The sequence below is a fragment of the Melopsittacus undulatus genome, chromosome 19 (genome assembly GCF_012275295.1).
Source record: "Melopsittacus undulatus isolate bMelUnd1 chromosome 19, bMelUnd1.mat.Z, whole genome shotgun sequence".
NCBI classification, from domain to species: domain Eukaryota; kingdom Metazoa; phylum Chordata; class Aves; order Psittaciformes; family Psittaculidae; genus Melopsittacus; species Melopsittacus undulatus.
The window spans coordinates 2,963,539-2,990,907 of NC_047545.1; the positions used below are offsets into that span (position 1 = coordinate 2,963,539).

Genomic DNA, 27,369 nt, shown 5'->3' on the forward strand with positions numbered 1-27,369 from the left:
ACCGGCTCAGGAGCAGCGCGGTTGGGAAGCCCTGGAGCTCATCAGGACCACGGCTGCTCCTCACTGGCATCGCAGGGATCGGCGAGAAGTGCTGGAGAAGTGAGACGTGGGCTCTGGGATGTGGAAACCTCCCTTGGCTCTGCTGTGCTCTCCCACCCTGCAGCACGGGTGCTGAAACTACCCAAGGAGTAGGAGGAGCTCTCCCACTCTCAGCCCTCGCCTGGCTCCAGCAGATAAGTGATGGTGAAAGATGCTGCTGCTTTGCTGTGATTTGAAGATAGGAGCCCCAGCAATGCAGGGCTCTGAGCCTGCCTGGGGGAGGCTTCAGCTGTTTAGCAGCAGTAACACATAATTCACAGTTTAGTCAATGTTTTGCTTTTCCATTTGTGCCTTTCCATCTCCAGATCTCAAAGCCTGGTTGGAAGCCATCAATTAAGCTTCCTGTTGTCCTTTCTCAAGATCAGCGGGGGAGGAAACTGAGGCACAAGGAAGCATGATCTGATGCCTTCTAAAGCTATTAAAGTGATTGAGTCACCTTGGTTTTGACCAGTGACTGCAGAAGACCTTGGGTCTCATTTCTGTGACCCATGAAGGCAGAGCAGGAGCTGTCAGTGGTGTTTGTGACAGGAATGTAGACAATTCCCAGTGCTCAGCTTTGAGGGGGGAAGGAATCCCCTTGAGTCAGGCTTGGCATGGAGCTGTTGGCTGGAAGGGCTCTGGAGGTCGGGCAATCCAACCTGCTGCTTGAGACAGGACCATTGGCAACGCCAGCCCAGCCCTGAAAACTCCCAGGGATGGGGATCTAGCACTGAGGATGCTCCTAAGGAAGGAGCAGTTCCCAGGGCATGGTCCCTCCTGGGATCTGCTTCCCTTCCAGGGGGAATGGTGCTTGTGAAGTGTTTAATGTCTTGCATTAAACCTGAGGCTGTTTAGGAGATGTCACATGGTGGCTTTTAGAGGTTGTGATGACTGTAGGGGAAAGAATGGCTGTTCTTGTCCATTGGGGGGGGGGGTTAGGAATCAGGATCACTCCTGTGTTGTGTGAATGTTGGCCTGTATGAGGAGAGCAGCTGCATCCTCAGGTAAAGTGGCAATGATGCAAACTGCCTGAGTAGGGCAGTTGTGGTGGGGATGGTGAAAGTGTCCTGGGGCAGGTTGTATTGCATCACCTGAGTGGGGAAACCAGCGCTATCTGCATGGAACACCTTCATGTGGCTGGAATGGAGGTGAAGGTGAGCACCCGTGGCAAATGGTTTGCGTGAGATAACCAGTAATTAGAATTAATGAGATAATGTTTGGTATCTAAAGTGTGGCTTTAGCTACTAGGTCAAAATAGCAATGCTGGGAGCTCCTGCTTTGTGGGAGACCTGCAGTGCCAGGACACTGAAAACCTGGAGCTTGCAGTTCCAGAGCAAAGGTTTGCATGCTCAGTTCTGTGCTTCTTGTATGTGTAAGCACAACGAGGTACATTATATACATGAGCTGTGTGTAAGCAGCACAGATCAACTCAGTTCTAAGGAGTTTGCTGGGTGTGGGAAGGACGTGGGAGGAAGCAGAGAAACACGTTTGGGGAAGGGGAGTTGTGTTGGCTGCAGTGAACACTCCCTACAAGAGGCAGCATCCCATCAGTAACCCCGGCCTTTGTCCAAACCCTACATCAGCAGCAGCAGGACATGGGGCAGAGTCCTCCTGGTGGTCCCTAGGCCTAAACCCCATCCTGTGTGCCTGTGGGCAGCCAGGACTCCCCTGTCGCCAGCTCCCTGCTCCTGTTTCAGCGTGTGGCTCCCTCGGCGCCGTCCTCCTCGGTTGTCCCAGTGCCCAGCTGGGTTGGTGAGGATGCACATGGAGGATCTGGGGATGTTGGGTCCCCAGGGTCAGGTGTGATTCCTCCCCCTGCTCTGTTGAGCATCACAGCTCAGCATCGGCGCTTTGGGGACCGCACGTGACACTGAAGCACCCCATTTACAAGCATTCATCCACTGCAGCAGGAATGGCTCCTGTGGGGCGCGCAGGGGATGATGCAGGGCTGAGGAATGCGCTGCTTTGTGATGCTTTCCAGGCTGGTTTCTGGAACCTCCTGCGGGGTCTCACCGCATCCCTTTGGTCAGGGTGGGGTGGGTTGATGGGGGCTGGTTGGGTTTTGCTGCAGGATGGGGGGGGTGGCAGCTCCGTGTCCTCTCCACCTCAGGCTGTTGCTGAGACCCCTGCTCTTGCTTCCCGAGTAGAGGCACCGGCTTCCATTGCACCCCCCAGCCTTGGGGGTTAGCTGGAATTGTAGGGAATGCCTGTTTGCCCCCATAAAGGCACAATTGGGAATGCCCATGAGGAAGGATCCCCCCAAAACCCAAAGGTTACAAGTGGTATAAGGCATTTCTAAACACTGGGAGAAGGAAGATTCAGCAACAGGTTGAAAGTTAATGGATGCTGAATGGCAGAAAGTGAAGGATCTGAATGGCAACAGGAGGCCCCTGTGTCCCCAGCTCCAATGGTTTTTCTTTGGGACCTCTTTTCCTGCACTGATTCCCACCTCTGAGCAGTGATCTCCAAGCTCTGCAAACCCCAAATGATTTCTCTTTGGGAAGGTGGAAGGCAGAAAGAAGTTACTTGCATGTCAGGCAGTGGTATTCCATGGGGACACTGAGGAGGGGAGGCCTTGCCTGGCAAAGGATCTTCTCCTATAGCTGCTCCTCTACAGCTTCCCCATCGCTGGGATGATTCCAGCACCACAGATGTGGCCTCTTCAGCTGGTGGGAGCCAGGGGGGTTGCAGAAGGAGAAGCCAAAGGTACAAAGAATTCCTGAATCTGGATGGTTCCCTGTGAGCTGAACCCTGTTAACCATGGAGGGTGCTGGGATCTCATGTGATGCTTCCTGTGGCTTCGTGGGACCAGCATGCTGCTGGTTTTCCTGGCAGGTGCTGTAAAGGCATTATAAGGGATAGACTGGGAATTGCGGGGCTCCAACAGCTCACCCAAAGATACCTCTGCCCCCCTCAGAACTGGCGAGAGCAGCTCTCAATGGTTCTTCGCCCAGGCCTTGGTTTAAGGGTGTCCATCAGCTGCCGGTTCTTATGTCCATGCCTGGGCTCTTGTTCTCCTCAAACGCTGTGCCCAGACTCACAGGGAACAATATTCCCATGGCCTGGAGACTGCTGGGATTCCTTTCGTGCTGCCGGCATCTCTCTGCAAGTCAGTTCACCAGTGCTGGAGGGTCTCACAAGCTGAAGTGGCCACCGCTGCTGGCACAGGAGCAGGATATTGTTTCCTCCCAGCACGGGGCATTTACCAGATGGCAGAACAGTGTTTTCCATCCCAACTGCCTGAAACAATGTGAAAGGGAGGCAACCAAAACTGCGCAGCCACTGGGACGCCTGCGCTGTAACCAGGTCATGGTCTGCTCAGTCTGGCAGTCAGTGGAGACCTGGCTTTGTCTCTGCAGCACCAAGTTCTCTGGCAGCTTGAGGGGGCCTTAAAGCTCCTCCAGCTCCAACCCCTGCCATGGGCAGGGACCCCTTCCACTGGAGCAGCTGCTCCAAGCCCCTGTGTCCAACCTGGCCTTGAGCACTGCCAGGGATGGGGCAGCCACAGCTTCTCTGGGCACCCTGTGCCAGCGCCTCAGCACCCTCACAGGGAACAGCTTCTGCCTCAGAGCTCAGCTCAGTCTCCCCCCTGGCAGGTTCAAGCCATTCCCTTTGTCCCATCACCATTCCCTCGTGTCCTGTCCCCTAATGGAAGGGGAAGGAGAGCAGGCATCATTCAACTGTAATGAAAGCAACGTCCCACTACTGCAGTGATGTAGAGCTAAGTCTTAAGTAGACCCAGGTGAGCAGTGTGTAGGCTGCAGCGTGGGTTTTGCCCTACGTGGGTTCTCTGAATGAGTGGAGTCTCTCCAGGAGGGGGCTGCTTGCTCTGACTCAGCTCTGGGAATGCCACCGGTCCCCCCCTGCCCCTGCCTGAAGCCTTTCCCTTGAGCAATCTGTGTCCTTCAGGAAGCTCCCTGCTCTGTGGGGGGAGCTGCTGAGGGTCAAAGGACGTGTGTGTGTCCCATGCTTGGGTACCCATATGGGTACTTCCTAAATGGATGTGAGATGGGACCCCAATGGGGGGGGGCAAGAGCTGACAGAGGGTAGTAGAAGTCTGTCATTGAACTGTCCTGCATCTCAAAACCATGAGGGATGTGGATTCTGCCCTCCTCTGGCAACAGGATGGACATGGGTGATGGGATGCAGATCCGAGTGGGCTGTTCAGCAGCACTGACTGGAACTTCAGGCCAGGACATGCAATCCTGAGGTGCTCAGACTGGAGCTGATCCTCAGAAGGGTGAAAACGTGGTTTCCAATGCTCAGCTTTTCCTCTTCCTCCCTACCAGGCCTGCAGCATCCGGGGGCCCCTCAGGCTGCAGGGCCTGGGGCTGCCCGAGGGCAAGGCTGAGACTCCAGTGCATCCACACAGGGAAGGCTCCAGGGGAAATGGAGCCGAGTGCTGCCGGAACCAAGGCTTTCATGCCCTGGCAAGCGCCGCACGGATGGGACTCACCAAATCCAGTCCAAATCACGACTGCCGGCCCGTGACCTCCGGCTTAACCGCAATGGAGTGGAGACAGGGCAGGAGCAACACTGAGGATCCCGTGCTGTGCTCCCTGCCGCAGCCAGCACCGCGCTGGAGGCTGCTGATGCCCCTGATCCCGCTGTTTGAAGGACCAGGGGTTGGGGGTAACCGGGACAGGCCGCGTTGCCTTTCCCTTGGCGCACCTCGTGTTCCCTTTGTCCGCAGGTTGTGGGGTCAGCGGAGCTGTTCCGGCAGCGCCCAACCCGCCGCCATTCCTGCTTTTCCTGCTCCGGTGTCTCCCCCCCTTCCCCCTCCCCAGCCCCCAATTTCCATGGTTTTAGACTCATTTTGAAGCTGACTTTCCCCAGAACCCCCTTGGTCCCCCCCTGCTCACGGTTTTCCCCCTCCTGCAGCACATTTCCCATGTGCATTTTACTCCCAATTGGACTTTGGGGGGAAAACATCCTCCTGGAGCAGCGCATCCCATCGGCTCCACTCTGCCGTTGTCACCCAGGCCACGGTGTCACCACAGGAGCCCCTGGAGTGACCTGGATCTAACCGGGAAGGGTTAGAGGCCTTTTGCGGATTGTGTGGATTATTCCGGTTATTCGGATTATTCGATCCCGAGGGGCTGGGGACCCCTGCGGAGGAGCTGCATTGGGTGCTGTGGGACAGGGTCACTCGGGTCTCCCGTCCCACTGGGCTCTCCGTGGCCCAGTTTGTGGCTCAATACCGGGTCCCGGTGCCCGCGGGGTTTTCCTGGTACCAGTGTTATAAAATTACTGCAAACTGGGTTTTGTCCCAGTTGATTTTATTCACAGTTGATTAGAAATTTAAGAGAGGCAATAAGCAAACAGCGCTGGGTGCGCTGGGGAGTCTCCGCTCCACCAGCAACACACACCGGGATCTTTGGAGTACAGTCTCTTCTCAGTCTTGGGTTTTAGCCAATCCTGTTGTCTTCTTTACCCGAATGTCGACGTGGCCCTTTCCTTTGTTCTGTTCTTGTTTGCTGGGGTCTTTCTCCAGTGAAGACGTTGTTGAATTTTCTTAGCAATGTATTAACAGAAAAATGCTTACAAGCTTAACGTAGTCTTAACATTTTGTTCTATGCCTTATATGGTTATTTGCCTAGTACCCAAGTTTGCAACATCCTGTAACAAAATGTATCTCTTGGATATCTAACCTCCTTAAGCCGTCAAACCGTTAAACGGAAGTCCCCTTTGAAAAACTAAGCGATTAATTAGGAGAGATGATCCCCTTTGTTTCTCCTTATTGACAGGAGCACTTATGACAATCACGGCCACAAAGGAGGGCTGGTTTCACACAAAGTGCAATGGCGACAAGGACGCCTAAATTCCTGACACGAATCATTCCTGTATATTCCACACCGGACCCCTCGCTTTGGGAACTGGGGGGGTTCTGCCCCTCTCGGGTGGGGGATCCCCGGTGCAGCCCCCGGGGAGCACCGGTCCCAGGGGGTGTCCCTGACCCCCCCCCTCCCTCCCCGCCCCGATCCCGGCTCCCGGGAGGCGGTGGCGGCGGCTCCGCCTCTCTCGCTCGTTCCCGCCAGCGGCAGCCAATGGGCGGGCGCCCTCGGCGCACGGGGCTTTTCCGCGCCAAACTCCAAAGCCCGCGGAGCGCAGCGCGGCACCGGCCTCCAGCACGGCCAGGCCGGTGAGTCCCGGCCGGTACCGGGGGTAGCGGGGGGGGGGCGGAGGGGCCGTGCCCCGCGGTGTCCGTGCCGGTGACAGCTGCGGGGCCGGGCTCGGCCGGACGCGGCGCGCAGGGGTGGCTGCAGTGGGGCCGCGGGGTCCCGGTGACTGGCGACGCTGGGGGGGGGGGCCGTGGGGACATCGCCCCGCGTGGCTGCCGGGGGTAATGCGGACGGTGCCGGGGGCACCGCTGGGGGTTTAACGCGGGCGGAACCAAGGGGCTGCCCCATCCCAGGGTGGGGGCGGCCGCCGGTGCCCTCCGCCGGTTCCCCCCCACCCCTGCTGTCCCCCGGGGGGAGCGCTCGCACCGGCCGTCGGGCAGGGACGGCCTCTTTAAGATCTTAAATGCATCTTATTTGCATGATCTCGCGAGACTTGGCGGGGGCGGTGGGCGGGGCCCCCGCGAGAACGGACGGAGCGGTTTCAATTGTGGCGCGAGAGGCAGTTGGCGCGGGCCCGCGGAGGGGCACGGGCGCAGCCCAGAGCCGTTAGGCTTCAGCGTGGGAGGGCTGGGGGCGGGGCTAAACCCGCCAGCAACCAATCACTGCCGGAGCCGGCAGGGGTGTTGACCAATAGCGTAAGGGGAGGGTGGATAGGGGGTGTGGCCGTGGGTTGCGCGGTCCCATTGATGCGGTGCCCGGCGGGCCGGTGCCGTGGTTCTCACCCCGGTCTGTTCTCGGTGTCCCCGGTGCGAGCAGGACCGGCGCCATGTGGATCCAGGTGCGCACCATGGACGGGAGGGAGACGCACCGCGTGGATTCGCTTTCCAAGCTCACCAAGGTGGAGGAGCTCCGGCTGCGGATACACGAGGTGTTCGGAGTGGAGCCGCACCGGCAGCGGCTCTTCTACCGCGGCAAGCAGGTATGGTCTGACAGCCCCAGCCCCAGCGCAGGGGGGGGGGTTAGGGGGGGTCCGCTCCCCCCCCCCCATCTGGGGAGCGAGATCTTCATTGACTTGGGTTTAATTGCCCGCAAGCGGGTGCTTTGCTGCCCCCTAGCGGCTGCGGCGCCGCTCGCCCCGCGGCCGGGGCGCCCCTTGGGCCGCTCCGGAGGGGTTCTCTGCTCCTGTGCCGTCGAGCCCGTCCCTTTCCGCCGCCGCCGCGATGTGTCCGCAGGCACAGCGCTCCCGGGGCTCCTGCCGAGCCCCTGCAGAGCCATCGAGAGCCGCTTTCCCCTTGTGAGGGGGGGGAGCAGCTCGTGCCTTTGGAGTTGTTCTGCTTTGAATCGAGGTCTCATTGAGTAGAGCTCGTGCTGTGACGTCTCGAGCGTGTTCCCAACAGCACCGCACTTGTACGGGGGATGTTTGCTTCCCCCGAGTTCATAATCCCTCAAAATGAACCTTAAACCCAACCAAACCGACTTCACAGTACAGTTTTCAATACATTTTACCAAATACCCTGCTCTCAAATCCATTTTCCAGACTTTTTTTTTCCCCAAAGAACCCTCTTTTCAGACACCTTTTTCCATCCCCTGCCCTGCTGAACCTTCAAATAAAGAAACTCCTGTGCCCGTGCTTGGTTGTTCAGAGCCGTTTATGGCAGAGGTAGCAGCTGCTTTGGGCTGTAGCTGGAATCCCGTGGGATTGGTGGTGTTAGACAATCTCTTCCAGGCTATTTATCCCCCCTTTCCCTCCATTTTAGGGCAACGAGAGGTGGTGGTGCATTAGAATTAACACGTGTGTCAGTAGGATACGATAACACACCTGGAGTAACTTTAATCTGACAAGCTTGGGTACCAGCAGTAGTATAAGAGGCTTGCAGGAACGTGTAGCATCTCTGCAGGGCTTGCGCTGCCTCCTTTCTGGTGCATTGGTGTAGTTACGGATGCAGTAATTGCCCATTTGTGGCTGTGGATGAAGTGATCAGGGAGGGTTGGTCCTGGGTTTGCGGTGCTGCCCTGAGGATCTTGTTTGTGGAGCTTCAGAAGTGATAACTCATTTTGGTGAGGATGCTCTTGCCTGACAAAGACAACTCCTCGTGCACTTCCAGCACTCCTTCCTTTAGGCGTGGTTTTCCATAGGAATGTTCCCCCCATGGGTTTCAGCCGCCCTTCAGCATCCTCCCCCTGCTGCGCTTTGCCTTACACATCCCCCAATGATGGTGGGAACAGCCTGCTCCATGCAGAGCCCCACGGCCTTTGTTCGAGGTGCGGCCTTGGCTGCAGCCCATTCCCCCCGAGTTCCCGCGGGTTTGGGGCCTGTGCCTGGGCTCGGCTTTTCCGTCCCTGTCAGCACCTGGTGCCTCCGGTGCTCCCTGGTGAGAACAGCACCAGGTTCAGTGCCAAGTCCTGGTCTCTGTGGTGAGAAACGACCGGGTTCGGGTTTGTTCTTGTGCATCTCGAGGAGTTTTCATCTCGGAAGAGTCCTTCCTGCCCAGTCAGGTTTCCAGGGATTGTTCCTCAGCTGCCTCGTGCCATAAATCAGCTGAGTTATCCTGGTGGTTCCCGCAAAGGGTGAATTTTTGTGGCTTTGCTCTGTTCCCCCCTCCCCGATAGAGAACAAAGCTCAGGGGCTGCTTTTTCTGGTGCTTTGGCCTGGAAGGGGATGATCATTTCCTGTGTAATTTCTTAGTCAGACCGTAACTATGTGGTGAAGCTCTGCCCGCGCTGTGGGCTCCAGCAGGATGCTTTAACTCTGAAGTGGAGGCGCTCCTTGGAGCTCAGGGAAGGGAATGCAGAGGCCTCGTGGTCCTGTGGACTTGCAGGGGCAGGGTCTGCAGCCAGCCTTGCCAGCCAACCCCCTGTCCTAGGAGAGGAACTGGGGCGTGCTCGGAGAGAGGAGGCAGTTTCACATTGAGTTGAATCTCTTGATTTTACTCTCAATGGAACACTCGTGTGCTGGCCCAGAGAAAGGCAAGTGATGAGCTCTGGCTTCTGCGTGATCCCATGGTCAGCAGCGATGCTGGAGCTGTCATCCGGAGCGTACACGAGTCCAATATAAAGATGAGTCCAAGTTGATGTTCTGATGTGTCCGAATTAAGGAATAAAGAACTTCCTTTTGAGTTAGTAAGTAGTGTGGAATTACCTTTAAATCCTGATAGGGAATGTAGGGGATCTGGAGTTCTTTAAGTCCTTCCCAGAATTGGTGTCTTGGGAATGTACTGCAAACCCTTTCAGATCTACAACACTGTGGCTTGCTCTGGGCATTGAGTCTACTGCAGTATGGAGGTCTTGTTCTCCTGGCTTGCAGAGTGCTGAGGCAAGAACATTTCCATGGTAAGAACAGCGATCCATATGGATCTGAGGCACTGAAGTTCAAGTTCCTTGCCTGCTCGTGGTTTGAAAGCCACGTGCTCCATCTCAGCACATAAGGATGAAGGCAGCGTGATGGGGTGGCTCTGCCCTGCAATAACCGCCTGATTTCACTGCTTCCCTGCAGATGGAAGATGGTCACTCCCTTTTCGATTACAGCGTCGGCCTCAATGACATTGTCCAGCTCCTGGTGAGACAAAGCCCGGCCGTGCTTCCCGCTGTCAGTAAGGAAAAGGATCCCGAGCTCTCGGACACAGACTCTGGCTGTGGCTCAGGCCAAAGCGAATCCGACAAAAGCTCTCACAATGGGGAAGGTGCCCTGGAACTGGAGGGCCAGCCTGGCACAGCAGCACAGCCCGACTGGACCGACCCGGGCTTTGGCCTCTATAAGGTGAGGTGCTCCAGAGCTGGTATTCTGGGAGCTGCACCCAGAGGGGAATTGCTCTTTTATGGGGAATTGACTTTTGTGCCCTCCTTCTGTGGGTCCTGGTCTTCTGTTTCTTAAACCCTGCACCAGCAAGCGTGCCACAAAGCCGTGCATTGCCACGTGTTGTAGGTCAGAGTGCTTTATCTTTCATGTTATCCTTTTAACTAAAACGCCAAAACCTGACCTGATTCAAACAAGAAGCATGCCGAGTGCCCATTTTGGTTTAAAAACTCGGAATCCTTCCTGCTTGGAGTCGCTGCATTTGTCAGAGCTGAAACTTCCTTGAATGAGCAAAAGAAAATCTCAGCCAGCTGCTCACAATCCCTTTACTTGCCTGTTTCAATGGATTTTATTGCAGACCCAGTGCTGCCTTTGCCAGACTATGAGCTAGGTACCTTACAGACTGCCTGATAAGGGTTTGTGCTAGGTAAGAAGCCTGCTTGTGCTGCTGGTGGTGCAGAGTGGATATTTAGCCTTAGGGGCTCAACCTGTATTTCAGCTGGGATTGGGAAGGTGAAGGAGCTCTTAATTTTTCTGATGATCTGTTAAATATCTTGATCTTGAGGTTCTTGGGATGATTTAATCTTTAATAGCAATGGAAATGAATGCTTCATTTCCATTTTAGTGAGCTGTGTCCTTTGCTTTGTGTAGATCAATGACCTCGTGGACGCTCGAGATATGAACATGGGGGCATGGTTTGAAGCCCAGGTTGTAAATGTAAGCAGAAAAAAACCTGCAAATGCATCAGCTGAGAGCTGCTCAGATCCTGAGCAGCCGAGAGCCATTCCTGAAGAAGATGTCATATACCACGTCAAGTATGAGGAGTGAGTTTTGTTCCCTTCTTGTCCATTTGGATCATGATGTTGATGGGAAATCTGATTTTAGAGCTCCACAGAGTAAGCCAGAACTGGGCTGATGCAGTAACTGAGCCCTGGGAGCTGTCAGTTTGTCTTACAGCTGGAATTCCAGGGGCTTGGAGTCAGGTTTTTAGAACTATGAAATGCTGTTATCCAAGTGGGATACAATAGCAGCAGAGCCAGAGTGCCCCATTCTGGCTGTGTCTGAGTGGGAAATTGCATGTTGCATCAGCTCGTAAATTGACCTGTCTGGATAAAATCCATCACTTGGAACAGCTGTGATGTTGAATCTGATTTTCCTTCTCTGTCCCTCCCTGCCTTCCCTCTGCTCCAAGCTATCCAGAGAACGGAGTTGTGCAGTTGGGCTCCAATGATGTACGGGCTCGTGCACGGACTATCTTGAAGTGGCACCAGCTGGAAGTGGGGCAGGTGGTGATGGTCAACTACAACCCCGATGAGCCAAATGAGAGAGGGTTCTGGTACGATGCAGAGATCCTGCAGAAAAGGGAAATGAAAATGATCAAGGAGATAAATGCAAAGATATTACTTGGGTAAGCAAATTGTAATGGGGAATAAACCGAATGCTCTGCTTCAGCTTTCAACTCTGAGTGACTCCTGAAAAATGCTGCTGCAGGGGAAATCAGGCACTTGGAGCAGTTGCAGGGCATGAGCCACATGAGCTGTGGGGTCATGGGGTGCCCATGTTTGCGAGGAGGCAGAGACTTGTCTGCTGTGTTATTTAGTTTTGCATTTCAGTAGTTTTCACAGGGTTGCCAGAATGTTCCTGTTTTTCCCTCTTGCCACAGTGATTTTGACTTTGAGACTATAAAATCTGAGAAGAATCAGTCTGAAATTCATTTCTGGGGTAGAACAGTCATAATGCTGACCGGAGTGCTGGAGTTTCTATTAAGACAAAAGGGGTTACACTTGAACTGGATGAAGGTGACGTGATTTGTGGTGATGCTGTTGTGCCACTGGCCCAGCTCACGTGGTGTGTAATGGGTTTTGGTGACACAGGACTAAAGACACATCATGCATGTGGCTGAGGAGCCCCCACAGCTGGGAACTCTGCTCCTGTCACAGTCTCACCTTCTGTACTTTCCTCCCTTCTCCTCACAGGGATGCTGGGGATTCCTTGAATGACTGCAGAATTATATTAGTGGATGAAATCTATAAAATAGAAGAGCCAGGCAGTGCTTGCCCACTTACTGCTCCTCCAGCCAAACGTGAGTGCTGCGTGCTTCTCGTGTCTCCGTCTTACCTTGGGATGTTCTCATTGTCTCTGTGAGGATCCAAGGTCTGAGTTCCAGGACCCCTGCAGCTGTACCACCTCTGTCTGTTCCCAGTGTATCTTGGTGCTTGAAGGGAGCTGTGGTTTCTTTCTGCTCGCAGGCCGCATTGGACCTGTGTGTAAAGCTTGCAAGGACAACCCGAACAAGACGTGCAGAATCTGTGCTTGCCACATCTGTGGAGGTAAACAAGATCCAGAGAAACAGCTCATGTGTGATGAGTGTGATATGGCTTTTCACATCTACTGCCTCGACCCTCCCCTCAGCAGCATACCGGATGATGAGGACTGGTGAGTTCTGTGTCTGTGGTGCTGCAGTTACTGTCTGTTTAGGAGCAGAAGGCGAGGGCTTCACACTGCCCTTAGGTGGCAATATCGTGACTGTAGAGCTCAAGAGATGCAGTTGTGTGTGGTTGGGTCTTTTGGTAGGACTTTGTAGCGTTTCTTGAGCATCAGTTTAATCACAGCATGTTTGAAGCCAGTGGCTTTCCAAGTTCTTTTCCAAGTTTTGGGATCTCTATACCTGTCAAAGAGAAGAGGAGCTATCTATAAACTGCAGACCTGATGCCAAGAGCCTTAACTTGTGTAATGGTTTTTATGGGCTGCTTACAGGTAGTCTGCAGTTCTGTCACCATATTAGGCTGGTGATACATACTCTTACCTGAAATATATATGGTGATATACAGAGATAATGCAATACATCTACATCTATGCATATAGATAGTGATGTATGTACTGTGTTATTCCTTGTTCCTTTTCAGCATTTTATACAAGGATTTTATGGTACAGCTGATTTCGTGTCACATCAGCAATAGCTTAGGAGCTTGTGCAGAGCACTAGCTAATGGCAGTGTAATTCCAGCAGGGAGAGTTGCTTTGGTGTCCTGTCTAGTTTGTAACATAACTCAGTGTGTTTTGAGGAAATGCTCTGTCAATGTAAGGCTTTGCTACTTTTCATTGACTGGTGACTTTAGGTATTGCCCTGAATGTCGAAATGATGCAAGTGAGGTGGTTTTAGCAGGAGAGAGATTAAAAGACAGTAAAAAGAAACAAAAGATGGCATCTGCTAATTCATCCTCGCGGAGAGACTGGGGCAAGGTCAGTTCAAAAGCTGTTTTCTTTTGAAGCATAGCGTGTGGTAGTTCCTTGTCGTTCTTGGCTGATGGGTCTTGCTCCTTGGAACAGGGCATGGCGTGTGTGGGTCGCACAAAGGAATGCACCATTGTCCCTTCGAACCACTATGGACCGATTCCTGGGATTCCGGTTGGCACCATGTGGAAGTTCAGAGTGCAGGTAGGAAGGCAGATCCTGGCCTGAGACCTGTAGGGAAAAATGGGAACGATCCAGCTCTTAGGAGAAACCTGAAACAGTTAATCTGGGAGTGTGTCGCTGGATACATAAGTGCAGAAAGGGAAGAGTTTGGGCTTTGTGTAGCTCAAGTGTTCCATAACTAATGGTGCATTGTCCAGGCGTTTCAAGGGTGTGTTTGGGTTTCAGTGCTTTTTGGTAACTCAGAAAGCCTCACCCAAACCTATTTGTTTCCAATACTTTGTCCAGGATGTGTGTGGTATCTCCCACTTGTTCTGGTGAGGATCTCTTTCAAACACCCACATTAAACAGGTTGTTTTCTCATCCTGTTAGAACACTGGGGACAGAAAGGCACTGAGCTGTCCAGAGCCTGTTCTCAAGTGCTGGGTATCAGAATCCTTCTAAATCCAGCACAGTGCTGAGAGTGTGCTTTCACCCTCTCCGATGTGCAGAACAGAGCTGTGGTAGTACTGTTGTTAGTGAGCTTGGTTCCAAGAGCAGGGGGCAGCTGTGCTGGTTGTAGCCTTTGGGCAGCAGTTACCAAGCAAAGGTTTCCCTTTCAGGTGAGTGAATCCGGTGTTCACAGGCCCCACGTTGCGGGGATCCATGGCAGGAGTAACGATGGTGCCTACTCCTTGGTGCTGGCAGGGGGCTATGAAGATGACATAGTAAGTGAACCTTGCTTAGTTTTGTCTGAGAACCAAATGAACTTGTTCAACCAAGGACTTGGCCTTAGTTCCTTTTTTACATCTCTATGGGGCACTTCCCCATCTTGGTGGTACTTAAGCAAATTCAAAGCACAGTCCAGTCACATTTCCCAAGCTGAGAAATGGGGTACCTGGAAATAAGTTCAGTATAGATTTGTCAGCTTTTATTCCAAGAGTCCTGAAGCTGCCTCCTCGGGATCTCTGTCACACCCACAGCTTGAACAGTCTCCTGGTATATTGTGTGTCAAAGGACACACAAGGAACAAAACCAGGGACCAAAATCCTACCTCGATTACATGTCTTGGTTCTGCCAGTCAAACCAAGCTCTTGGAGGCTGTGCCAGGCTCTGCTGCTCATTCTTGCAGACACTGCTACATCACCAGCCTGTGCTCCCTGACCCTGACCACAGCCTGGTAAAGCTCGTGTAAAACAGCCATGGGTCTCTGTAGCCATTCTAAGTCTTATTTCTGAGTGCAAGGTCAGGTAACTTGTGCCTCAGCACTTGCGGAGTGTGCCCCTGCGCTTCCAAGCTGGTTCTGTGTGAGCAGCACACCGCTCTCTTGGCACAGCCCTTTGGGCACTGTTTGGGTGTGTGACAACTCAGCAGTTGCCACCCTGACTCCTCTCTGACAATCTAAGGGGGGGCACCACGGACTTAACCGAGGCTGGGAGGTAAAGGGAGGAAGCATCTTTCCTTTTCTGAGAATACCACATTAAAACTGCTTGACTGAAAACTCGTCTGCTTTTGTTGAATGATCTTTGTGAATGTGTCGAAACCATCCATGTACGTTTCAGGATCATGGAAATTCCTTCACATATACAGGGAGCGGAGGGCGCGATCTGTCTGGGAACAAACGCACAGCGGAACAGTCTTGTGATCAAAAACTCACCAACATGAACAGGTCAGTGCCATTAGTGCTTCATTTCTAACCTCAGAGCTGGCGTCTGTCACCCTGAGGAGCTGTTTGTCCCATTTGCATCAAAAGGAATTGGCTAAATGGAAAAAATGGTGAGAATTGGGTTTCCACTGTTGTCTTTAGTCTGCAGATCAGCTGCAAGATGGGAATGCTTCTTACAGGACACTATAGATGAAACAGGATTGTAAATGGTACCAGTCTCAGATTTAATACTGACTGGAACTTAAGGACTGGAGGAGTAAATTAGAGTAGGAGTTTTCCTACTGTCTCCTGAAGACCTTTGCAGCCACTGGTCACTTGTAATTCTGAGTAAGCATGGACTCGAGTGGAGGAGGTTGTCCATGAATAATCAGCATATTTAAACGTGGTCCTCAGTCAGGAGGCTCCCAGGGTTCCTAGTGTTGAGTGGACTTTCTTTTCCAGAGCACTGGCTCTGAACTGCAGTGCCCCCATCAATGATAAAAATGGAGCTGAAGCCAAGGACTGGAGAGCTGGAAAGCCAGTCCGAGTGGTGAGGAATGTGAAAGGTGGCAAACACAGCAAATACGCTCCTGTAGAAGGGAACAGATATGATGGAATATATAAGGTAAGAAGGATCTGAATTCTCTTACTGAATTAGGGGGAGATAATTTGGCTCTCAAGGGGTTTTTATGGCGTATGATGGACCTGACTCTGACTTTTTTAGGTTGTGAAATACTGGCCTGAGACGGGGAAATCTGGATTTTTAGTGTGGCGTTACTTACTTAGGAGGGATGATGAAGAACCTGCTCCTTGGACCAAAGAAGGAAAGGACAGGATGAAAAAGCTTGGCCTAACCATGCAGGTACTCTTGAACATTCCTGGGGTTACCCTGGGCAGTGAACCTGATGGATAGAACGTTTCCATCACAAGGATGATCCTTGTGTAAGAATCAAGACAGCCCCCCCTTACACTGAGGGGGAGGCAGTGCTTTCAGTCTTGTGGGTTGTTTGTGGGGTGTTTAGGAAGCTAAATGAACAAAACTCCTGGTTTTCCCTATAGAATTTCTCTAGTCTAGGTGCTTTGCAAGAGCTGGGATCAGTTGTTAAGCAGAGAACCCCTGGAGCAGCTCTGCAGAGGTTGTTCTGCTGGCCTATAACAATCTGTGAGTCTAAACTGGTGGTGTGCATTGGGTGCTTTTTGTTTTCTGTTTTCCTGCAGTATCCTGAAGGGTATCTGGAAGCTGTTGCAAACAAAGATAAGGAAAAGGAGAATAACGGAGATGATGAGTTTGATACCCCGGGGAAAGGAAAGAGGAAAAGGAAATCAGCAGGTTTGTGGTGTAGGCAAGTGGATAGAGAAAACCTTGTAGGTTTTTGTGCATTTTACCTGGTTACTCTTTTCTGATTGCTTTTTTGTTTGGTTGTCTCAAAAATTGTTGTGTTTTCTTTTAGGTGGGGAGGAAAAACTCGTGACCTCTCCTAGGGGGACTCCGAAGAAAACAAAAGTTGAGCCATACAAGCTGACAGCTGAGCAAAAATCCCTTATAAAAAATGATGAAGCCAATGAAAAGCTGTGGAATGGAGTACTAGAAGCTCTCAAAGACGGACCGGTATACCATGGGTTCTCCTCCCCCCAAAAATAGACAACTAATACTGTTGTACCTAGACAGAAAGGTTTTTGCTGCTTTAAAGAGACAGCTGCAGCCCCAGAGCAGGCTGTGGGGCTGTATCTTTCAGAGGGTGGTAGCAATAGCTTGATGCAATTGTTCTTTTGACAGAAATTTCTAAGTAAAGTGGAAGAGGCCTTCTTGTGTATCTGCTGTCAGGAGGTTGTGTTTCGGCCGGTCACAACTGTGTGCCAGCACAACGTGTGCAAGGTGAGCAGCTGAACTCTTCTGTTGAGCATCCCCTGCCTCTCGAGGCAACCTGTGCCAGTGTTTCACCATCCTTAAAGGGTTCTTTTGTATAGAAGTCTGCTCTAAAGAGAGTTCCAGTGTTCTATTGCTACTGTGATTCTTGTCAGCAATGACCAGAGCTCTGTGGGTGCAGTAATGCCACAGTGTGGCAGAGCTTGGGGGGTTTTGGTTCGTGCTTTTGAAGACAGATGTGTTTTTGCAGAAGTTCCAATGGTCTTTAGCAGGTGCAGGAGAATTCTTGCTCTTTAGAAATGCCATTGGACCAACTACCTCTGACCCTATGTAGTGTCCATGACCGAGGTGCTCCATTGAAATGCATGTAACAAAGCAGCTTCTCTCTCCAGCTGCCAGCCATGCATCACTCTTGGCTTTTCTCACCTCTTGTCAGTACTTGGGTGAACCAGGATCTTCTTTTCCATCCTGATTCACCTCCTTCTCTCTGGGGAGGGAGTGTTTGTAGATCAAGCTCCAATGCATTTTTCTCTCCCTCTTAACCAATTTTGTCCTGCACCAGGATTGTTTGGATCGATCCTTCAAAGCCGATGTGTACAGTTGTCCTGCCTGTCGCTACGACCTGGGCAAGAACTACAGCATGCACGTGAATGAAACGCTGCAGACCATCCTCACTCAGCTCTTCCCTGGATATGGCAATGGACGGTGATTCTGTAAAGCACTTCTCATTTTCTTTTGTTCAACCTTCTTAATGAATTTTCAATGGGCTTAATTTAAAAAGAGAAACAAGTAGTCTGTGTTTTCCCAGACCCCTGAAAAGGCTTCAAAGTCTTCCTTATTTGGGAAAAAAACCCAAACTATAAAGATTAAGGAAAATCCTTTTATATGTTCGTGGGTTTTGTTTTTGTTCTAAACATTGAATTTTTGCATTTTTTTGTTTTCTCCCCCTCAAACTTGTCACCCATCAGCACAGAATGATGCTTCTTTTTGAAAGGATTTCAAGTGCTTCCGGTCAGGCTGCTAAAGGTTAGGAAAGGTCTCAGAGTGCCCCCTCTCTTTTCTTATTGTATTTGAAGTTTTATTCCCAGAAAATGGCTTGGTTGCTAGAACAATCTTCAGTGTTTGGGGATTTGGCCATAAAGGTAGACTTGGGCATCACCTTGGCAGCAATTTGGATGTTCCTTTTGTACGTGATGGCTCCTGGCTTGTGATCTTTTAACCACAAGTGGGTATTTGTTACATATTTTTGTAAAGAACTGGGATTTATACATTTGAAAAGCTTCTCAAAAGCCATTTCCTGCTAATTTTGTATATCTAACAAATGAAGCTGCTTGCGGACAGCCAAGTAGTTGGAGCAATATGGAGTACTACCTCAGTTGGGCTTCTTTCTTACTTGGGAACTGTTGGTTCAGCCAGGTGCTGTTTTCTATCTAGAAATGCCATTGTGGAATATACTAAAGCCATTCTTAAGTGCCTTTTGTCCTTTTGCTGAAAGACTGGGCTCTGAATCACCACATATTATCTATTTTTTCATAAGCACTGAATTGTGTAAACTTGCCAGCCGGATTTTAATCTTTGGTTAAAACACAACACTGTAGTTGTACATGATTAGTATGGGTTTGCTGCCGTTCAGGTTTCCTCCTAATGCTAGGTGTATTATCGTAACTTGAGTCTCTTTGTAGTTCATTTTGCTGCATTTCTACCTGGAAATGGAGCATAACCAATTCTGCCTTTTCTATGAACTATTTCTTACTGTACATGACCCCGAGAAGGCCTCGCTTTTGTGAATGGGTTGTCTTTTTTCTACCATTACCAAAGTTTGCAGTTTCATACCTCAACAAGACAGGGATGTTTTTAATCACACTTTACTGCAGACAGACTGGAACAAATGTGCCTATTTTTGGTTTTCTTAACGCTTACTCTTCTTAAAATTATATTAATATACAAGGGGGAAAAAAAGCAAACGTTTTATAGGTTTTTGTGCTGAATTTGTCAATTTTGTTGTACAATGTGCAAGTTGAAGTTCTCAAAATAAATATCTTTTCTGATGAAAGTGTTGCCTGTTTAATTCCTTCTGAAACGGGTGTCCTCATTGCTTCTGCAGGGATTTGTATTTCTGCTCCATTATGCTAAGCCTTTTCTAAGACCTGTTATTTTCATTATGACTTTTCATTACAAAGAAATAGGGGAAAACACTAATTTGCTATTATTCTAGGCACCACTGAAAGGCCTATGTTATGTTTGACTACAAACAGGGAGATTCCCCAAATCCTTCTCTTTTGGGGGCATAACTTCCATTAGATTTCCACAGTACTGAAATCCCAAGGATCACCTGGCAATCGGAATTGTCTGCACATTGAATGAATAAACCCAAACCTATTCCAAGTGCCACGGATAGTATTGGAGGTGTTCATAGCGAGGAGGGGGAGCATCTCTGTCGACTTCCCAAGGCAGAGAAGCACATTTAAACACTGAGGTTTCCAGAGACAAGTGCAGATGAAGTGAATGAAGAAGACTTCAAGGCAGCTGAGATGTTGAAAACAAGAGCTGTGAAATTAAGCAGCAGTTTAATCTGCCCTCGTTAGAATGAGTTAACTTTAAGGTTGCTGTTAACAGGAAATGCTTATTATTTAAATTTAAATTTATTTAAATATCACTAAAAATGTCCTTCCACATTTTGTTCTGGGATAAGAATTTGGGGTGAGCGGCTGGAATTGAGGGAATGTCTGCGTATTGGAATGGAAAAGACCCCCTTGCAATGACTTCCTTAATCCATTGGGTTTGGTATTTGGAAACCAAGCCTGGTTTTGCTCTGTAGGTTTCAGTATTGGTCTTTATTTATCATGAATTAGAATGGCTGCAAATCAGCTGCTTTGTAATTCTGGGCTTGCAGATCTTAACATAAAGCTCTACAAGGGAAATGACTGCGATAAAGTGAGCTGGGGTGTGGAGGGGAAGGGATTGTGGGATTTAATGGCAGAGATTATTAGTAGGATGCTACTTCATTTCCTGTACGTACTTGTCTGGAGTAAATATCCAGTCTGGGATGCGATAAAATGTCTTTTGTGGATCAGGAAGCGAGAATAACTACACTGATAAAATGGAAAATAAGCCAGGCAAGGATGTCCTTCCTATTTTGGGAATTCCCACAGCCAGAAGCCGTGGGCCGCACAGTTTAATTGAGTGCAAATTAAAAGATGCCCCTGATCTTCCTTCATCCTGGCAGGTTCCTGTGGTCCTGTCACTGCAGCCACGTTGAAGAGCGGCTGTGGTGGGGATGGCAATGAGGTGACAGGAGCCGCGGTGCACGTACGGACCAGGACCGGTAACGTCCCCACAGGAGAAGGGGGAAGCGGGTCCCGGTAGGGACTTGAGCCGGGCTGCCATGGTTTGATGTCCTCTGGGCAGGACGGGACTAACTGCAGGCAGATCCCAGGGCTCTCACAGAATGAGCCGGGCGATGAGGCCGACCCCGAGCACCGGCAGGAGCTGGGGAACGTTTCTGGGGTCCATGAGGCTCCTAAAACATGGCCAAGAGCTGGAGCGGACCCGGCTCTAGGCTTCGGTGTCCATTCCTGTCATGAGACGCCGCGCTCCCGCCGGGGCCGCACCTCCCTTCGGGGTGCAGGTACAAGGGGCCATGACTGAGGAAACCCCAACGTTATCAGAGCGGCCGGGCGCTGCCCTGCGCGGTCCGTGTCCCATCCCGAGCACCTTGATGCTCCCGGGGCTGAGGGCCTGCAACAGCCAAGGTCCAGCTCCGGGACCCCGGGACCCCGGCCCGGCCGCGGGGGGGGGGAGGGGGCAGGAGGGGGCTGTTCCCTCCCACCCCATTGGCGCAGCGCGGCCGCAGCCCCCCCCGCCTCCCCCGCGCGCCCTGCTGTGCGGCTCCTCACGTCCTCACCGGCGAGCAGAGCTTGACGGGCACCCCGCTCCGCCTATCACAGCCCGCCGTGCCGCCCTCTCGTCCAATAGGAGCCGAGGACGGGCTGCCGTTTCCCTCTAGGCGCGTCCTATTGGCGGAGAGACGTTCCAGAGAGGAGCTGCTCCGCCTCTTGGTGGGCGAGCCGTTACCCGGAGCAACGCTCCAATCAAAGGCTGCACTCGCCTTGTTGTTCGCTGACTAGCGCCGCCATGGGCAAGATCCGCCGCCTCTCAGCGGCTAAAAAACCAATAGCGATGAAGGTGGCGGCGGCCGCAGCCAACGAGCGCGGCGAGGAGGCGGGCGGCAGGTGCGGGCCGCGGGGTGCTGCGCTCTGCTCACAGCCTCCCTTCCGCCCCGGCCCCAGCGCCGGGCCGCTCAGCGCTCCGCTGACCGGGAGCCCGGGGCCGCCGCCTCCTCCTCAAGCGCCGCCTCAGCCGCCGCCGAGCGGGACCGCCCGCGGGGCCAGGTATGAGGAGACCGGCGCTTGTCCTCCTCTTTCTCTCCCTCCCTGCCGGGCCCTGCCGCCGCCTGCGGCTCCACCCCCGGGACCGCGGCGCTGGAGCCCCCGCCGCTCGGCGCTGCCCACCCCCCGGGGCGTCGGGCTCTGCCGTTGCTTTTCCCCGTTCCCTACCTCCTCTCCTTAGCGGTGGGCCCTGGCTATGCCTCTCGCTTCCGGACGGCCCGCCGCGCCTCCCTCCTCCAGCTGGCCCTCCTCTTCTTCACGGCCCGGCCTTCGGTGGCCGGAGGGACCGGCCTGTGCCGCCAGGGGCCGGGCCCTCCGCCCGCTTTGTCTTGGGGCGGCGCGGTGGGAGCCCCCCAAACCCCGATCCCGCATTCTGCCCCGCCGTGTCCCCCCAACGGGCACCCGCCCAGGCCCGGTGTCCAAGGAAGGTTCCGCCGTGTTTCAGCACAGGGTCTTGAGCGGGGGGGAGAGGCGGCCTAGGGTGGTCCCTTCCCCCCCTCCCCCGGTGCTGGCAGCCGGGGTTCGTTCACCGCGGTGTAGCCGTTTGTTCGTGCTGTGGATCGTGAAGTGCCCGGCCGGGGGTTTACGGTGAGAGGTGGGCGGCTGAAAGCTCACCGTGATCCTGTGCTCATTGCCGGCAGTGCGCAGCAGGCCCGCGGGGAGAAAACCCAGGGCAAGAACAGGACATTTGCTCTTTTCCTCTTTTTTTTCTCCCTCTCTTTGAGAAACTGTCAAATTTTAGTGTTAAACTTCATTTTTTTCCCCTTTTATTTTTTGCAATATTCCTGCCGTGACAAACGCGGCGTCACACGCTGGGTCCCCTACCCAGTCCTGGACACAGAACCTTGCAGGGTGAACAAGTGACCGGTCCTGAAGCAGTCATGGGCTGCAGGAGCTGTTTGTCCGGTCACACTGTGGTTGGGGACTTGCCCTGGGGTTTAGTGGCTCAGTTTGGCCCCTTCCCGTAAAGAAAGAAATCAAAGATGTGCTGGGCTCCTTTGGGATGGAAGAGGTGGTGGAAAGGAGAAGCTCTTCATGAAACCCTTCATTAGAAGGTGGTAGTGGGGTTTCCTTTAAAGCTGGCTGTGATTCTTGATGCTGAAGTGTATATAGCTGCTTAGAAGCTGGGTGTTTTGGAAAGGCTGTTTTGGACCCCCTTGTTTTCAGGGGTTAAAGTCACAGGTTACATTTGGTTTTATACCTGTTCTTTAACTCTTATACTTCTAATTAAAGCTGCTGTAGATAATGGTGCTGTTCAGGGACACAAACTGGTTTCATGTTGCTGTTAAGGCCTAGAACATGGGAGTTTTGCGGCGTGACCCGGTTGTCTTTCTGCTGGGGCAGTGTAAACACCTGATTGTGTTCTGTCAAGCTTGAACCTTCTGAAGTTAAGTCTCTTCTAACCAATAGGAGTTCGTTTTAAGGAGCTATGTTCCTCCGGTGCCTGATGGTGGTTTTATTCCCTCCCCTTTTCACATACAAAAAGTCACTTGTTTCTTACGAACTTTCACTGTTTTCTGTTCTGCTTCCTTTTCCTGTTTTAACATTCATGGAATCAGTAGAAATCTTCAGACCAGAATGTAAAACTTACAGTTATGTTTCAGCAATTACCTGAAATAACTGTTGGAGTGCACTGGGGTAATTGCTTTGTGACAGCGAGTTCCTAATTCTGAGGTTCCCCTGTAATAAGTGAAAGAAGTTGGGGCAGGAAGACGGACTCGTCCAGTGCCAAAAGGAATCTTTGGCTGTGCCTTTCTCATTAGTGGAAGGAGTTACTCCTATGCAAAGTATATGTAGGTGGATAGACTTGATTCCTTGTTCCAGAGGTAATGTTCATGTATAAGACACTCCCTGAAACATCTTTTGTCATGAAAATGCTGTCTAATGCTCAGCAATATAGTCTTTTGCTTTTTTTTTTGCTTATTGAGAAGAGATAATTCCCTTAACAGATCCACTGGGGCCAGAATATAGGTGATTTTATATACAAGAAGATAGTTTTCTCAGTAAATTGGAATACATGGGTGAAACTACACAGATCTAACAGTCAGAGCTTGACTTCAGGGTGAATGTGGGCTTTTATAAGTGAGAACTTATATTCATAGGAAGCCTCCTGATCAGCTTTTGATGAGAAGTTGATAGCAAAATGCTCTGTTGGGGAAAATCCCACTGATTGCCTGCAGATGATGCAGGTCTGAGGCAGGTACAGTGCTCAAAGCTGCTTTACTGGGCTGTTAAAACTGCACTGCTGAAATTGAAGTGAAAACTCGCTGCTGATAGCATCAGCTGTCATGTGGCAGATAACACAGAGCGACTGTTTTATAGCCCTGCCAGCACTAAGTGCTTTAAGTGATCAAAACCATAGACAACTCCTCAAAACTTCCACCTATTTCCATACTAGAGGTCCTAAGAAATTTTCTGTGAGTTGGGAAAACCAGTTTGTCCAGATGTGCTGGATAAGCGTGTTAGCTGTGTAGGCTTTTTGGGTACATTTGTCACCAGTTACCTATTCTACCCAGGTGTCCAGCTGTAATACAATAAAGAATGTATTGGCATTCAGGTAGCTGTAATTTGCCTTCAAAGTTCACTTCTGATGTCGATGAATAGGGAAGTTGACATGCAAGTAGAATTAATAACCCTGTCTTGCTGCAGGCTGAGCCAGCCATGCAGCAGTTCACACCTCATGGAAATCTCTTTGCAGCTATAAGAATTAGAAACTTGATTTCCTTTTAATTAATTCTAGGCTGGAGAGAAGATCTGGGGCCTGGTGGATTTGCCACCCTTTCTGACTCACTTTCTAATGTTTTACTGTGTGCCATTGAAGGGATTTGCAACGCCTGTTCCTGTCTGTCCCTTTGCTGCCATGCGCAGCGTTACTTGCAATATAGCATCTGTTAATATCGAAGATGGATGACAGCTAAATATGTCACTGCAAGTGGGGGATTTGCTTAATGTATTTGGATGCCATCAGGATTCTCTGTGGCTGTGCAAGGCACTGTTTGGACAAATGATTTGTCATCTATTTCAGAATCCAAAGCTGGTTTGTCCATTTTGATGCACTAGCAAATGGAAATCCTTAAGTGCTGCAAAATGTTAGCAGAAATCATGGCATTTTCCATAGATTTAGTGGTATTAATGCTGTGTTCTCATTCTCAGTATGAAGCCACTATGGTATGAGAAAGGTGTTTTTTCATTTTCAGTGTTTTTCAATAAACTGATCATTGCTTAATAAGCTCATTTTTTTGGACCAGATATGTTCTAGGTTGTCACAACTTATGAATACAGTCACTTATTACCAGGGCTTAATTAAGGTGCTTACTCTCATTTATTTTTCCATGGAGTAAATGATTCTCTTTTATAAATGAAGCACTTCCTCAGTTATGTTCTTACTAGATGGACGCTGATACAGGAGAACACATTTGTATTCTGAGCTGATATTTTTGTGTAGTTCAAGGTCCTGGCTTAGCCTGTTTGTACCTCAGCCATGGCGCACATAACCTGCAACTTACTTAGTTGGTATTTCTTTACCATTTCTGATATGCATTTGGAGTAGTGGAGAGGATTTGGGTGAGCCTCTGTGGGTTTTGGTGTTGTACATGAGTTCGTATGAATCGTAGAATCATAGAATAGTTAGGGTTGGAAAGGAAGTATGAAGTTTGCCGTACTTCTCAGTTCTGTGTTGGCAAAACAGGCAGCGCAGCTTTGGCTGTGATGCATGTGTTCAGGTTTGGAGCTGTAGCTTCCGTAGGGAAGAACTGGAAAAATTTGAGGGAGGAAGAGATGAAATAGTTTGATGTTACCTTGAAGCTGGTGTGAAACTCACTTGGTTTTCTCTTGGCTTTGCTTTAATTTTGATTTGAAATTGTCACTCCTTTCAGTTGTAATTCTGGTTACAAGGTGTGGAATAGATCTGGCATGTGAAGTATGAGATGCCTGACAATCCTGTGGGGTTCCCCCCACTTCTCTCTGTAGTTCAAGATAAGGAGTTGTAAGCTACTTACAGGTGCAGCTGAGATGGATCCTCCTGCTGAAGTGCGCTTGTGGAGCTGCAGGAGCTGTGTCCTGCTGCTTGGTCCTGTTCACTGCTGTCTGGCTTTGGTTCTTGCTCAGCCTCCTCCCGAGGAGCTCACTTTCTGGCAATGCAGCTGCTCTGAAGCTGGAATCTGGGTCAGTGTGTCACACCCACTGCAGGCAGGACCTAAGCACCTTGTGCAAAAGCTGCAACCAGGAGTTGGAGGTTTGTTGGCAGAATGCTCAAGCCCACTTATAACAACAGAGGTTGTTCAAATTCTGTCTTGCCCGATGCTGAAGTAACCTAGAGAAGAAGTTGAGCTGCTGCAGGTCTGTGGTTCTGTCAGGTTTGCTCTGGCAGGAGGAAGGCTGTTGGGGATCAGTTGTCATGAAGGTATGGAGCTGGTACAGCAATTGCCTTTTCATACAAAGCAGGGCAGTTATCAAGGTTTCCCATGCATCTTTCTGATAAGTTTAATAGACGACGGGTTGTTTTCCAGTATTGTAAAGATTACAGCAGGGCTGCCTGGATTCAGGCAGCATGGATTGAGACTTTGAATTCTTGTGCAGACCAAACAGGAACCCATCAACAAGAGGTACTTTTTTTTACCTCATTTGCTCCAGGTCTGGGCAGGAGTTTCCTCCTTTTGCTGTGGTTGTGCAGTTTGAAAGGGTGAGCTCCTAAATGCTGTTCTTTCTACTCTGGCAAAGTGAACCCAAAGTAGTTTGGTGTAGATCCAAGTCACAGTGGAGCTGCTAGAAAGCAGCAGTCCAGGTCAGATGCTTTTTAAATTACTTTTTTCATACTTCTATAGCCTTACAGTAAATACAGTGAAGACAGGAAACATAGCTATTGTGTCGTGCAGCCAACTGAACCCCCCTGGTTCTGTCTCAGTAGTGGTACCCTGATTTGTGTGGCTTTAGGATGAGTTTATCTTTCCTATTCAGTGAAACATTGAATTTGAAGAGGGAGACAGTTGGGTATTGATTCTAAATTCAGTCAGTAATAGGCCTTGCCTGTTGCCTACCTTGCTTCAGGCAGTGATGAACTGTTTTAATTTCCTCCAGATTTATTGCTCTTAAATCTGGACACTTGTTCTGCTTATAAATGCTGTTTGTGACTAAATAATTGTGCTGCAGTTTGAAGAATTGTATGGGTAACTGTGCACTACATGGATGTTCTGAGGGAGAACTTCAATGAGCTACATGTGCTGCTTGGTTTCAAGTAGAGGAGAATCTGGAGTTCTGGAGAAGCCTCGTGGAGTGTAACATTTATTAGAAGACAATTTCTCAGCTCCCAGACACTGTAGATCTTCATCTGCTTGGCTGGTGGATACTTGCTGTGCCTGCATGGGAATGTTGTCCCTCTGTTCCTCTTAGAGCTTTCCTCTGTTTACTTAGACCCTAGGAGGGATATACAAACCTAAAAGCGATTTGGAGCTGAAAAATTGAGTGAATTGAATATCTGAATACTTTTGGGGGAAAAGGTGATAGTTTAAAATTGTTGCTGTAATCTTCCAGTCATTCAAAGTGCCCTGAGCATCACTGCAGCAATCTGCACATGCACATATTTACACTCTCTTTGTCTAAATCTAAATCTGATTCTTAGGAATAAAGGGAAAGAAAGTTCTCAGCTGTGCTTGGGAGGCATAACCCTGCTCTAAACCTGGTGAGATAGAATTGCCTGTTGCAGTACTGTCTTGATGTTGTGCAGGAGTTTGTTTTCTGTTCTGCTAAGAAGCTTTGGCTAATGCTGGATCCATGAGAATCTCGATGTAAATTGGAGTGTAATTACTTGGCTTACTGAGAAAGGAAGTAGATGGAAATAGAAGAATCTGCCCTCTATGTTCCAGCCTAATTAATGAAAAAAATGCCATTTCAAATAAACACAGGAGGTTTCCATTAATGTTAGTAGTTAAATACTGAGTGAAGAGTAAATTTCAAGGATTCTTTCCTTAGCAGGATTCTTAGCTTACTGTATGGGAAGTGCCTCAGAAATACTGAGTAAGTCAGAAGTTTATTCAGGCACATTTAAAACCTGTATTTTGTTGGGTTTGGTTTAATTTTGTAACTTTATTTTCAGTTGAAGATCAGATTTTATTCCCTCAAACTAAACTGATTTTCATTTCAAGTTTG

The 27,369-nt window shown here is 50.4% G+C and overlaps 2 protein-coding genes and 1 long non-coding RNA gene across 4 annotated transcripts in view; 2 read left to right on the top strand and 1 right to left on the bottom strand.

The window, feature by feature from the left end:
- The first annotated feature begins 6,137 nt into the window (after positions 1 to 6,137).
- Positions 6,138 to 18,890, top strand: UHRF1 (ubiquitin like with PHD and ring finger domains 1). Its single transcript, XM_034070862.1, has 17 exons — positions 6,138 to 6,220; positions 6,957 to 7,119; positions 9,634 to 9,897; positions 10,585 to 10,757; positions 11,126 to 11,341; positions 11,910 to 12,016; positions 12,183 to 12,369; positions 13,052 to 13,175; positions 13,263 to 13,370; positions 13,949 to 14,053; positions 14,888 to 14,994; positions 15,433 to 15,595; positions 15,695 to 15,832; positions 16,189 to 16,300; positions 16,422 to 16,579; positions 16,748 to 16,846; positions 17,400 to 18,890. The coding sequence occupies exons 2-17, from the start codon at positions 6,967 to 6,969 to the stop codon at positions 17,544 to 17,546; spliced, it is 2,361 nt and encodes a 786-aa protein (XP_033926753.1). The 5' UTR covers positions 6,138 to 6,220; positions 6,957 to 6,966; the 3' UTR covers positions 17,547 to 18,890.
- LOC115945223 (uncharacterized) lies at positions 8,852 to 12,700 on the bottom strand. Its single transcript, XR_004079615.2, has 3 exons — positions 12,354 to 12,700; positions 12,052 to 12,255; positions 8,852 to 11,285 (listed from the first exon to the last, which is right to left on the bottom strand). It is a non-coding gene; the product is annotated as an uncharacterized lncRNA (long non-coding RNA).
- Positions 18,891 to 21,085: 2,195 nt separating the features above from the next.
- The window catches only part of KDM4B (lysine demethylase 4B), a 75,981-nt gene continuing 69,697 nt past the window's right edge, over positions 21,086 to 27,369 (top strand). For both annotated transcript variants that reach the window (XM_034070860.1, XM_034070861.1), the window contains exon 1: positions 21,086 to 21,228. The gene's annotated coding sequence lies outside the window, so the exon portion shown is untranslated. The remainder of the gene's footprint in view (positions 21,229 to 27,369) is intronic.